Here is a 13,253-nt window from a genome sequence, read left to right as displayed (position 1 = left end):
AAAGGCAAATTATAGCCCATCTATAGTCCTTTTGAGTTATGTGTCACAGCTGCTTATGAGCTTCTAGCCCTGAATATTCAGTACTATTAGGAATTAAGTGTTTCAAGTGATGTACAAACATTGCTCAATAGTAATGCACTGAAGTATTCTTGCAAATATTTCCCTTTTTACCAGGCAATTTCTGAACCTTGGCTATGAAATTCCCATCTTTACAAATAACAAAAATCTGTAGAGCTTTAAACAAAGTAAACTGTTCCAAATATTTCATAGCAGTTTAATCAGAAAATCTGAAATGAAGGAAACATTAGAAGTTACCAAATGCTAGGACAAACAGCACCAAGTTAAGAACATATTGAATTGGACAGAGAGGTGTCAAGGGAATTCCAAATCGTAGCCACATGCCCAGCTGTCAACGGTGGAGTGAAGAAAGTGGCTGATGTGCCGGGTGGACATGAGCTGCTGGTCAAGATTCTGTCTCTCTTAAAATGGAAGCCTCATTCTTAAAGATTGCTCAATGTGGTTGCCAAATGGGGCAATCCATCCATCTGAGGCAGAGTTTGTGTCACTCTGATGTGGAATCTATCACTATTTTATCACACAACCTCAATTCATTGGCGCTTCCAACACAAGGTAAGAATGATAGCCTGGAGTGTCAGAGATGAGGTCGGGACTCTTTACATGATTGATGACTCCATTTCAATTAAAGAAATCAGCTGAAATTCTAATTAAAGAACTCAAAAGTTTTAAAGCTAATTTAGTTGATATTTTCATTTGATAAGATACACTTTGCAAAAGAAAGAGTGTCATAGGACTTCATTGCAAAGGAACTGAGTCACACTGATATGAGCAGATTTAAATGTATCTAATCATTGTCTGACAAGTCTTCATAGAAGAATAATCAGTGTTTGTTGGGGTCCATGTCTGGAGAGGCTTATTGCATTTGCTTAAATGTTATTTAACTGTCCAATTCCTGATAGTCTGGACTTTACACCATGTTTCACTGGTATTTGATGATAGGACCATATTAGTTGAATATACTTGGAGATAATTAACACAAGCCTTTTGCAAAATGGATTTAGGTGGTCATTTTCATGCATTGTGTTCATCAGATGACTGGTGTGGACATATTTGATTTACAATCAGTAGGAAAAACATTTTCTTTTCTCATAGACTCGTTCACTAGCCCTGAAATTCCATACAAATTGCAGTTTTTGTTTTTGCAGCAAGCAGTTCTGTCATGTAGAAAATTGTGATAAAAGCCATATTGGTCATATGCGACCACTCCCCACCCCACAGCCCAACCAACACTACAAAACTCATCTCCTCACCCTATGAATTACCTAATAAATTAAACGATTTGTGCATTTAGCTAAAATGAAGAATATCCGATCTTGAAGACTTCTTTCCAAACTTAAGGATGTGAGAAGTAGCGCCTGTGTTGTTTTCAGATCTCATTTGGTTACACCAGTTTAGGTAAAGAGCTTCCACTTCCTAAAACACAAATCAATACCAACATTCGCAATGTCCAGTTTACATGATGCATTCAGCCGTCAGAATCCTTCTGTTGCAGAGTTACTCAGGGAAGTGAATCACGTCAATGGATGATTATTGGTTAGTGAGGCGTACCCCTGTTCCCACAGCCCAAAAAGCAAGTGGAGCTGTGCGGCAAGGAAAATGTCTCCAATGGACGAGTGATGGAGGATCATTAGATCATGTGAAAGTCATTTTCACTGCCTTGACAGGTTCTCTGCAATGTTCTCCAGCTCTCTGCAGCTTGCTGTCTCCTGATTCTTCTTCATCCAAAAAGATATGGGGGTAGGCTAGAAATGCCTATGAAACAGAACGGCAGGGCAGAGAACCAAAATGACAATCACTCTGTGACCGCCTGGAAGAGGATCCTGGGACAATTGATAATTGAAGCTTTCACTTCCATTTAATACAGTCACCAATCCTTTAAACCTCTTTCACCTCTCACCTGCAAAGATTAATCCTTTAATCCACTGCCCAACTTAAATACCTCTTCATCATTATGCTAACCAAGCAATCAGAAGAGCAGGATTTTGTTTCAGAAGAGTTAGTACTGTCACCTCTCCAGCTGGGTTAGTGCATGGGTCTCCCCAGTTATTGAATGGTAACAAAGGGAACTTAACCATAAGCTTGTAAATAACCTCCACAGCTCCAGAGAAGTAACCAGGTTCTGCAACACACGTTCAAGGCCAACCACAGGTAAAGTTTTAAATTGAAAAGCGTCAGTGGAATTTGTAAAAAGGAAGTCAAAGTGATCATTGCTAATTATCCTCGCTACTCTACAAACATAGCTAAGGAATGCCCTAGATAACATGATTTCCATTCATCTTCAAGTTTTTGTTACTCATTCGATCATATTTTGTTATAGTGCCTGTTTGAAGACTGTTTAACCAGACTTTGGGTTTGTTTTAAGAGAGTAGTTTCAGGAATGTTTAAGTAAATCTTTCAAATGAATTTACATCAGTGAACACTCTTTTTTTATTTCAAGTAAGCAATTGAAGACTGTCAAGAATAACTTCACATGTGACAACAGTCTGGTATCACAGAAAATACTTTTGACAAACATAAATGCTCTTTTAAATTGGTTTAGCTAGTTGTTTGCTACATGTGACTTGTAAAGGAACAAATTCCAAATAATTGTAACTCTCAGATATTATTAGTTTATCTTTAAACCTTCCTTCCTCAAGTTTGTATGGAACCAGTTGTGGACAAATGAAAACTAAATGGTTTTGAAAATCATACTTTCCATGTTTTAACCAAACTGTCTGGTTCTGGTAGTCTCTGGTCCCAGTTTTAAATTTAGTCCCATATTCCAACCCATTTCATTTGTAACAACTGATCTGATAATTTCCAATTGCTTCAGCTCAATATTGGCCAAACAGAAGCCCACTTTGTTTGACCTTTCCCATACTAAACACATCGGTTTGCCACTTCAGACTAGGCCAAAGAAAGCTTTGATATATTGCACTATTAAAACTCAAATCTCTCACCATTCTTCCTCCAACCTTAATGTGATCTGTATTAAAACCAACCTCTTCCAACTCTGAAATCTTGGTCACTCTGCTTGCACTCAATATTGCTTCACTACAGTTCAATACTACTATTCCCTCTGGAGTGATTTTTTTAACGAACCTCTCTCACCAGCTTTCTTGCAACGACTACAATTCATACAGAATGCTGTAGCCCACATTCCAAACTGTGCATTCCGCACCTCTATATTCACCCTGATTGTGTAAATAAACAAAAGATTCTCCCGGTTGATATCCTGCCCAAATTCAGCTGTCTCCTGCACCCTTATTCCAACTGACCTATTTCTCCTACACTCCTCATTTCCAATCACTTCTCTTTGATCATTGACTGCTGTATACTCAGACATTAGGCCATCAGCGTCCACAGCATGCTCCCTGAACACATCTGCTCTTTTCGTACCTTAAAAACCAATACTTTAAAAATATCCCCTTCCAGGCAATGATGTCAATAATCCAGCCTTTCCCAGTCATGCTGTTACACAAGTTGCTTCCAAACTATATATGTTGATGACCCGTTAGTTGTAATTATGAACAGTTGATATGTACAATACTAACAGGTCAATTAAATGCAATAAAATAAAAGAAATAAACCAAAGTGTTTGGAACAATTCAACAGTAACTCTGACAGTCAACTGACATTTCCATTCAAAAAACTAAATATTCCATTCTTAAAAACTGAGGATACGATAGTGGAGGGGTTGTTATGATAGGTTTGGATTTTCCACAAAGGTAGGATCAAGGTATTAACAAGGCAGGTTCCACGCAGACGGACCTGGGATGTGAAGTTGAATAAGTAAACGAGAGACTGATGTTACAATCACAGAATCCCTACAGTGTGGCAACAGTCTATTTAGCATATTGAGTCCACACTGACCCTCCAAAGACCATCCCAACCAGATCCATCCCCTATCCTAGCCCTGTAACTCTGCATTTCCCATGGCTAATCAACCTCACCTGCACGTCCCTGGATACTATGGGCAATTTAGCGTGGCCAATCCATCTAACCTGCACATCTTTGGACTGTGGGAGGAAACAGGAGCACCCAGAGGAAACCCACGCTGACACGGGGAGATTGTGCAAACTCCACACAGACAGTCACCCGAGGCAGGAATCGAACCCGTTAAACCACCGTGCCCAACGATCACCAGGGCCACTCTCCATTTCCCAAGCCTGGTCACTTGTTGAGTGGATTTCAGCCTCCCCTGCACCCTCAGGAACTTCATACCAGTGGTGGATGGAGAAGGGAAGAGATAATATTATGTAAATTAAAATGGTAACAAGGGAAGAGCAACTTGGAAGAGGAAAAGGAGGATACATTAAATTACAAACAGCAAGCAAGCGAAAAATAATTTTATCTTGTTTACTCACCACTCTTCTTATAGAAGATCAGTTCAGTCTTGAACTCACGTTTCTCATCCAATGCATTTTGGATCTGAATTTTCATGGCTTCGTTCGTTTCTACTCCATAGAGAAACTTACAAGCACAGCTCTTCTGCATGAGTTCAGCTCGGGCATAGCCAGTCAGTTCGCAGAATCCATCGGAGCAGTACACAATAGGATACACGTTCAATACCTGAGCATTTCCCAGAACAAAATTGCTGTCTGTTGAATTGAAAACAATATATTGATTGGACTACTTTGTCAAGTTGTCGCTCCCACCAGTAATGAAATAATGTCTAATGGAAAAAGGAAAACAACTCACATGAATATTAAATGCGAAGAATACCACAAAAAAACTTAGAATATGTTTGATTCTTAACTGCCCAGGATTGTAAAAAATTGCTGTGAAAATGCATAAAATTAAAGCTAGGTGAATTTTTCAGCATTGAACTAAACATTGGATATGGACATAGCAAAGGTACCCTCTACCCAGTTGACCATTACAAATTGCCCTCCCTAATCTCTGGGCACCCATGCCAAAAATGGGAGACCTGTCCCAAAGAATAATTAAGCATCGGTCTGACGGAGGTGTATCCACAGACCTATATATTTCAGACAATGTCTAACGATAATTCCTGTCTTCCATAGCAGTCAGGAGGAAATGACCGAGGAATCTGCAACGTTGATTCCAAATCCAGGAATATCTCAGGGCATTAGGTCAAACTGAGCGAATAGCTGAGGAATGTGGGGGTGAGGCGCTCAGTATAAAAGGTAAGCATAAGTCAAGTACAGAGGAATGGAATGAGAATAGATTGGACAACTTTGTAAACGATGGAAAATCCTCCTGGTCGGAGAGAGAAGCTTGAGGCCCCGGTCTGATGATGACCACGACAACTCAGTTGGAGCTCCTCTGCTCCAGGATGCAACTAGTCCCTACCGAAGACTGGAGTCAAGGGAGACAAGTTGTGATTGGAGCCTGGTGAGAAAATGAGCATGTGGGCCAAATTCCAGAGCGACTGCAGCAGAACGAGGACAGTCTGAGTCACGGGCAGGATCCCAGAGCGGGGAGCAGAGCGAGCACACGCTGAGTCGTGGGCCGGGTCCCGGAGCGGGGAACAGAGCGAGCACACGCTAAGTCGTGGGCCGGGTCCCGGAGCGGGGAACAGAGCGAGCACACGCTAAGTCGTGGGCCGGGTCCCGGAGCGGGGAGCAGAGTGAGCACACGCTAAGTCGTGGGCCGGGTCCCGGAGCGGGGAGCAGAGCGAGCACACGCTGAGTCGCGGGCCGGGTCCCGGAGCGGGGAACAGAGCGAGCACACGCTGAGTCACGGGCTGGGTCCCGGAGTGGGGAGCAGAGCGAGCACACGCTGAGTCGTGGGCCGGTTCCCGGAGCAGGGAACAGAGCGAGCACACGCTGAGTCGTGGGCCGACTCCCAGAGCGGAGAAGATAGCGAGCACACGCTAAGTCACGGGCCGGGTCCCGGAGTGGGGAGCAGAGCGAGCACACGCTGAGTCGTGGGCCGGGTCCCGGATGGGGGGAACAGAGCGAGCACACGCTGAGTCGTGGGCCGGGTCCCGGAGCGGGGAGCAGAGCGAGCACACGCTGAGTCGTTGGCCGGGTCCCAGAGCGGGGAACAGAGCGAGCACACGCTGAGTTACTGGCGGGGTCCCGGAGCGGGGAGCAGAGCGAGCACACGCTGAGTCATGGGCCGGGTCCCGGAGCGGGGAGCAGAGCGAGGACACGCTGAGTCATGGGCCGGGTCCCGGAGCGGGGAGCAGAGCGAGTACACGCTGAGTTACTGGCGGGGTCCCGGAGCGGGGAGCAGAGCGAGCACACGCTGAGTCGCGGGCCGGGTCCCGGAGCGGGGAGCAGAGCGAGCACACGCTGAGTCGCGGGCCGGGTCCCGGAGCGGGGAACAGAGCGAGCACCCGCTGAGTCGTGGGCCGGGTCCCGGAGCGGGGAACACAGCGAGCACCCGCTGAGTCGCGGGCCATGTCCCGGAGCGGGGAACAGAGCGAGCACCCGCTGAGTCGCGGGCCGGGTCCCGGAGCGGGGAACAGAGCGAGCACCCGTTGAGTCACGGGCCGTGTCCCGGAGCGGGGAGCAGAGCGAGCACACGCTGAGTCGTGAGCCGGGTCCTGGAGTGGGGAGCAGAGCGAGCACACGCTGAGTCGTGAGCCGGGTCCCGGAGCGGGGAGCAGAGCGAGCACACGCTGAGTCGTGGGCCGGGTCCCGGAGCGGGGAACAGAGCGAGCACACGCTGAGTCGTGAGCCAGGTCCCGGAGCGGGGAACAGAGCGAGCACACGCTGAGTCGTGGGCCGGGTCCCGGAGCGGGGAGCAGAGCGAGCACACGCTGAGTCGTTGAGCCAGGTCCCGGAGCGGGGAACAGAGCGAGCACACGCTGAGTCACATGCCGGGTCCCGGAGCGGGGAGCAGAGCGACCACACGCTGAGTCGCGGGCCGGGTCCCGGAGCGGGGAGCAGAGCGAGCTCACGCTGAGTCACGGGACGGGTCACGCAGCGGGGAACAGAGCGAGCACACGCTGAGTCGTGGGCCGGGTCCCGGAGCGGGGAGCAGAGCGACCACACGCTGAGTCGCGGGCCGGGTCCCGGAGCGGGGAGCAGAGCGAGCTCACGCTGAGTCACGCGACGGGTCCCGGAGCGGGGAGCAGAGCGAGCACACGCTGAGTCACAGGCTGGCTCCCGGAGCGGGGAGGAGAGCGAGCATACGCTGAGTCACGCGACGGGTCCCGGAGCGGGGAGCAGAGCGAGCACACGCTGAGTCGTGGGCCGGGTCCCGGAGCGGGGAACACAGCGAGCACACGCTGAGTCACGGGCCGGGTCCCGGAGCGGGGAACAGAGCGAGCACACGCTGAGTCGTGGGCCGGGTCCCGGAGCGGGGAACAGAGCGAGCACACGCTGAGTCATGAGCCGGGTACTGGAGCGGGGAGCAGAGCGAGCACACGCTGAGTCGCGGGCCGGGTGCCAGAGCGGGTAACAGAGCGAGCACACGCTGAGTCATGGGCCAGGTCCGGGAGCAGAGCGAGCACACGCTGAGTCACGGGCCAGGTCCCGGAGCGGGGAACAGAGCGAGCACACGCTGATTCGCGGGCCGGGTCCCGGAGCGGGGAACAGAGCGAGCACACGCTGAGTCGTGGGCCGGGTCCCGGAGCGGGGAACAGAGCGAGCACACGCTGAGTCGTGAGCCGGGTACTGGAGCGGGGAGCAGAGCGAGCACACGCTGAGTCGCGGGCCGGGTCCCGGAGCGGGTAACAGAGCGAGCACACGCTGAGTCATGGGCCAGGTCCGGGAGCAGAGCGAGCACACGCTGAGTCACGGGCCAGGTCCCGGAGCGGGGAACAGAGCGAGCACACGCTGATTCGCGGGCCGGGTCCCGGAGCGGGGAGCAGAGCGAGCACACGCTGAGTCGTGGGCCGGGTCCCGGAGCGGGGAGCAGAGCGAGCACACGCTGAGTCGTGGGCCAGGTCCCGGAGCGGGGAGCAGAGCGAGCACACGCTGAGTCGTGGGCCAGGTCCCGGAGCGGGGAGCAGAGCAAAGCACATGCTGAGTCACAGGCCGGGTCCCGGAGCGGGGAGCAGAGCGAGCACACGCTGAGTCACGGGCCGGGTCCCGGAGCGGGGAGCAGAGCGAGCACACGCTGAGTCGTGAGCCGGGTACCGGAGCGGGGAACAGAGCGATGAGTCGTGGATCGTGTCACGGAGCGGGTAACAGAGCGAGCACATGCTGAGTCACGGGACGGGTCACGGAGCGAGGAGCAGAGCGAGCACATGCTGAGTTACGGGACGGGTCCCGCAGCGGGGAACAGAGCGAGCACACGCTGAGTCGTGGGCTGGGTCCCGGAGCGGGGAACAGAGCGAGCACACGCTGAGTCGTGGGCCGGGTCCCGGAGCGGGGAACAGAGCGAGCACACGCTGAGTCACAGGCCGGGTCCCGGAGCGGGGAACAGAGCGAGCACACGCTGAGTCGCGGGCCGGGTCCCGGAGCTGGGAGCAGAGCGAGCACACGCTGAGTCATGGGCCGGGTCCCGGAGCGGGGAACAGAGCGAGCACACGCTGAGTCGTGGGCTGGGTCCCGTAGCGGGGAACAGAGCGAGCACACGCTGAGTCGTGGGCCGGGTCCCGGAGCGGGGAACAGAGCGAGCACACGCTGAGTCGTGGGCCGGGTCCCGGAGCGGGGAGCAGAGCGAGCACACGCTGAGTCGTGGGCCGGTTCCCGGAGCTGGGAGCAGAGCGAGCACACGCTGAGTCACAGGCGGGATCTCGGAGCGGGCAGCAGAGCGAGCGCACGCTGAGTCACGCGACGGGTCCCGGAGCGGGGAGCAGAGCGAGCACACGCTGAGTCGTGGGCCGGGTCCCGGAGCAGGGAACAGAGCGAGCACACGCTGAGTCGTGGGCCGGGTCCCGGAGCGGGGAGCAGAGCGAGCACACGCTGAGTCATGGGCACTGTCCCGGAGCGGGGAACAGAGCGAGCACACGCTGAGTCGCGGGCCGGGCCCCGGAGCGGGGAGCAGAGCGAGCACACGCTGAGTCACAGGCCGGGTCCCGGAGCGGGGAATATAGGGAGTACACGCTGAGTCGTGGGCAGGGTCCCGGAACAGGGAGCAGAGCGAGTACACGCTGAGTCGTGGGCAGGGTCCCGGAGCGGGGAACAGAGCGAGCACACGCTGAGTCATGGGCCGGGTCCCGGAGCGGGTAGCAGAGCGAGCACACGCTGAGTCGTGGGCCGGGTCCCGGAGCGGGGAATATAGGGAGTACACGCTGAGTCGTGGGCAGGGTCCCGGAACAGGGAGCAGAGCGAGCACACGCTGAGTCATGGGCCGGGTCCCGGAGCGGGTAGCAGAGCGAGCACACGCTGAGTCGTGGGCCGGGTCTTGGAGCGGGGAGCAGAGCGAGCACACGCTGAGTCGCGGGCCGGGTCCCGGAGCGGGGAGCAGAGCGAGCACACGCTGAGTCGTGGGCCGGGTCCCGGAGCCGGGAACAGAGCGAGCACATGCTGAGTCGTGGGCAGGGTCCCGGAACAGGGAGCAGAGCGAGTACACGCTGAGTCATGAGCTGGGTCCCGGAGCGGGGAACAGAGCGAGCACATGCTGAGTCACGGGCTGTGTCCCGGAGCGGGGAGCAGAGCGAGCACACGCTGAGTCACAGGCCGGGTCCCGGAGCGGGGAACAGAGCGAGCACACGCTGAGTCGTGGGCCGGGTCCCGGAGCGGGGAACAGAGCGAGCACACGCTGAGTCGCGGGCCGGGTCCCGGTGCGGGGAACAGAGGCAGCACATGCTGAGTCGTGGGCCAGGTCCCGGAGCGGGGAGCAGAGCGAGCACACGCTGAGTCGTGGGCCGGGTCCCGGAGCGGGGATCAGAGTGAGCACACGCTGAGTCCTGGGCCGGGTCCCGGAGCGGGGAACAGAGTGAGCACACGCTGAGTCGTGGGCCGGGTCCCGGAGCGGGGAGCAGAGTGAGCACACGCTGAGTCGTGGGCCGGGTCCCGGAGCGGGGAGCAGAGCGAGCACACGCTGAGTCGCGGGCCAGGTCCCGGAGCGGGGAGCAGAGCGAGCACACGCTGAGTCGTGGGCCGGATCCCGGAGCGGGGAACAGAGCGAGCACACGCTGAGTCGTGGGCCGGGGCCCGGAGCGGGGAGCAGAGTGAGCACACGCTGAGTCGTGGGCCGGGTCCCGGAGCGGGGAGCAGAGCGAGCACACGCTGAGTCGTGGGCCGGGTCCCGGAGCGGGGAACAGAGCGAGCACACGCTGAGTCGTGGGCCGGGTCCCGGAGCGGGGAATATAGGGAGTACACGCTGAGTCGTGGGCAGGGTCTCGGAACAGGGAGCAGAGCGAGTACACGCTGAGTCGTGGGCCGGGTCCCGGAGCGGGGAGCAGAGCGACCACACGCTGAGTCGTGGGCCGGGTCCCGGAGCGGGGAGCAGAGCGAGCACACGCTGAGTCGTGGGCCGTGTCCCGGAGCGGGGAGCAGGGCGAGCACACGCTGAGTCGTGGTCCGGGTCCCGGAGCGGGGAGCAGAGCGAGCACACGCTGAGTCGTGAGCCGGGTCCCGGAGCGGGGAACAGAGCGAGCACACGCTGAGTCGTGAGCCGGGTCCCGGAGCGGGGAACAGAGGCAGCACACGCTGAGTCGCGGGCCTTGTCCCGGAGCGGGGAGTAGAGCGAGCACACACAGAGTCGCGGGCCTGGTCCCGGAGCGGGGAGCAGAGCGAGCACACGCTGAGTCGTGGGCCGGGTCCCGGAGCGGGGAGCAGAGCGAGCACACGCTGAGTCACAGGCTGGGTCCCGGAGCGGGGAGCAGAGCGAGCACACGCTGAGTCGAGGGCCGGGTCCCGGAGCGGGGAACAGAGCGAGCACACGCTGAGTCGTGAGCCAGGTCCCGGAGCGGGGAGCAGAGCGAGCACACGCTGAGTCGTGGGCCGGGTCCCGGTGCGGGGAACAGAGCGAGCACACGCTGAGTCACAGGCTGGGTCCCGGAGCGGGGAGCAGAGCGAGCACACGCTGAGTCGTGGGCCGGGTCCCGGAGCGGGGAACAGAGGCAGCACACGCTGAGTCGTGGGCCAGGTCCCGGAGCGGGGAACAGAGGGAGCACACGCTGAGTCGTGGGCCGTGTCCCGGAGCGGGGAACAGAGGCAGCACACGCTGAGTCGTGGGCCGGGTCCCGGAGCGGGGAACAGAGGCAGCACACGCTGAGTCGTGGGCCGGGTCCCGGAGCGGGGAGCAGAGCGAACACACGCTGAGTCGTGGGCCGTGTCCCGGAGCGGGGAACAGAGCGAGCACCCGCTGAGTCGTGGGCCGGGTCCCGGAGCGGGGAACAGAGGCAGCACACGCTGAGTCGTGGGCCGGGTCCCGGAGCGGGGAACAGAGCGAGCACACGCTGAGTCGTGAGCCAGGTCCCGGAGCGGGGAGCAGAGCGAGCACACGCTGAGTCGTGGGCCGGGTCCCGGTGCGGGGAACAGAGCGAGCACACGCTGAGTCACAGGCTGGGTCCCGGAGCGGGGAGCAGAGCGAGCACACGCTGAGTCGCGGGCCGGGTCCCGGAGCGGGGAGCAGAGCGAGCACATGCTGAGTCGCAGGCCGGGTCCCGGAGCGGGGAGCAGAGCGAGCACACGCTGAGTCATGGGCCGGGTCCCGGAGCTGGGAGCAGAACGAGCACACGCGGAGTCGTGGGCCGGATCCCGGAGCGGGGAGCAGAGTGAGCACACGCTGAGTCGCGGGCAGTGTCCCGGAGCGGGGAGCAGAGCGAGCACACGCTGAGTCATGGGCCGGGTCCCGGAGCTGGGAGCAGAACGAGCACACGCTGAGTCATGGGCCGGGTCCCGGAGCTGGGAGCAGAGCGAGCACACGCTGAGTCGTGGGCCGTGTCCCGGAGCGGGGAACAGAGCGAGCACACGCTGAGTCGAGGGCCGGGTCCCGGAGCGGGGAGCAGAGCGAGCACACGCTGAGTTGTGGGCCGGGTCCCGGAGCGGGGAGCAGAGCGACCACACGCTGTGTCACGGGCCGGGTCCCGGAGCGGGGAGCAGAGTGAGCACACGCTGAGTCGTGGGCCGTGTCCCGGAGCGGGGAGCAGAGCGAGCACACGCTGAGTCACAGGCCGGGTCCCGGAGCGGGGAGCAGAGCGAGCACACGCTGAGTCGTGGGCCGTGTCCCGGAGCGGGGAGCAGAGCGAGCACACGCTGAGTCGTGGGCCGTGTCCCGGAGCGGGGAGCAGAGCGAGCACACGCTGAGTCGTGGGCCGGGTCCCGGAGCGGGGAGCAGAGCGTGCACACGCTGAGTCGTGGGCCGGGTCCCGGTGCGGGAAACAGAGGCAGCACATGCTGAGTCGTGGGCCAGGTCCCGGAGCGGGGAACAGAGCGAGCACACGCTGAGTCGTGGGCCGGGTCCCGGAGCGGGGAGCAGAGCGTGCACACGCTGAGTCGTGGGCCGGGTCCCGGTGCGGGAAACAGAGGCAGCACATGCTGAGTCGTGGGCCAGGTCCCGGAGCGGGGAACAGAGCGAGCACACGCTGAGTCGTGGGCCGGGTCCCGGAGCGGGGAACAGAGCGAGCACACGCTGAGTCGCAGGCCGGGTCCCGGAGCGGGGAACAGAGCGAGCACACGCTGAGTCGCGGGCCGGGTCCCGGAGCAGGGAGCAGAGCGAGCACACGCTGAGTCATGGGCCGGGTCCCGGAGCTGGGAGCAGAGCGAGCACACGCTGAGTCGCAGGCCGGGTCCCGGAGCGGGGAGCAGAGCGAGCACACGCTGAGTCATGGGCCGGGTCCCGGAGCTGGGAGCAGAACGAGCACACGCGGAGTCGCAGGCCGGGTCCCGGAGCGGGGAGCAGAGCGAGCACACGCTGAGTCATGGGCCGGGTATCGGAGCTGGGAGCAGAACGAGCACACGCTGAGTCATGGGCCGGGTCCCGGAGCTGGGTGCAGAGCGAGCACACGCTGAGTCGTGGGCCAGATCCCGGAGCGGAGAGCAGAGTGAGCACACGCTGAGTCGTGGGCCGAGTCCCGGAGCTGGGAGCAGAGCGAGCACACGCTGAGTCGCGGGCCGTGTCCCGGAGCGGGGAACAGAGCGAGCACACGCTGAGTCGTGGGCCGGGTCCCGGAGCGGGGAACAGAGCGAGCACACGCTGAGTCGTGGGCCGTGTCCCGGAGCGGGGAACAGAGCGAGCACACGCTGAGTCGTGGGCCGTGTCCCGGAGTGGGGAGTAGAATGAGCACACGCGGAGTCGCAGGCCGGGTCCCGGAGCGGGGAGCAGAATGAGCACACGCGGAGTCGCAGGCCGGGTCCCGGAGCGGGGAGCAGAGCAAGCAC

At 58.2% G+C, this 13,253-nt stretch overlaps 1 protein-coding gene across 1 annotated transcript in view; it reads right to left on the bottom strand.

Annotated features, from left to right (window-relative positions):
• kcnh3 (potassium voltage-gated channel, subfamily H (eag-related), member 3) overlaps positions 1 to 13,253 on the bottom strand; it is a 771,606-nt gene that overhangs the window by 502,920 nt on the left and 255,433 nt on the right. The window contains exon 2 of the mRNA XM_043692965.2: positions 4,425 to 4,658. Within this exon, the coding sequence (XP_043548900.1) occupies positions 4,425 to 4,658 (234 nt within the window). The remainder of the gene's footprint in view (positions 1 to 4,424; positions 4,659 to 13,253) is intronic.

Source organism: Chiloscyllium plagiosum, unplaced genomic scaffold, assembly GCF_037043375.1.
Source record: "Chiloscyllium plagiosum isolate Xiang-an unplaced genomic scaffold, Cpla_swu_hap1 HiC_scaffold_7, whole genome shotgun sequence".
Lineage (NCBI taxonomy): Eukaryota > Metazoa > Chordata > Chondrichthyes > Orectolobiformes > Hemiscylliidae > Chiloscyllium > Chiloscyllium plagiosum.
Note: the sequence above shows the minus strand (reverse complement) of the source record. Positions and strands in the feature narration are given on the sequence as shown.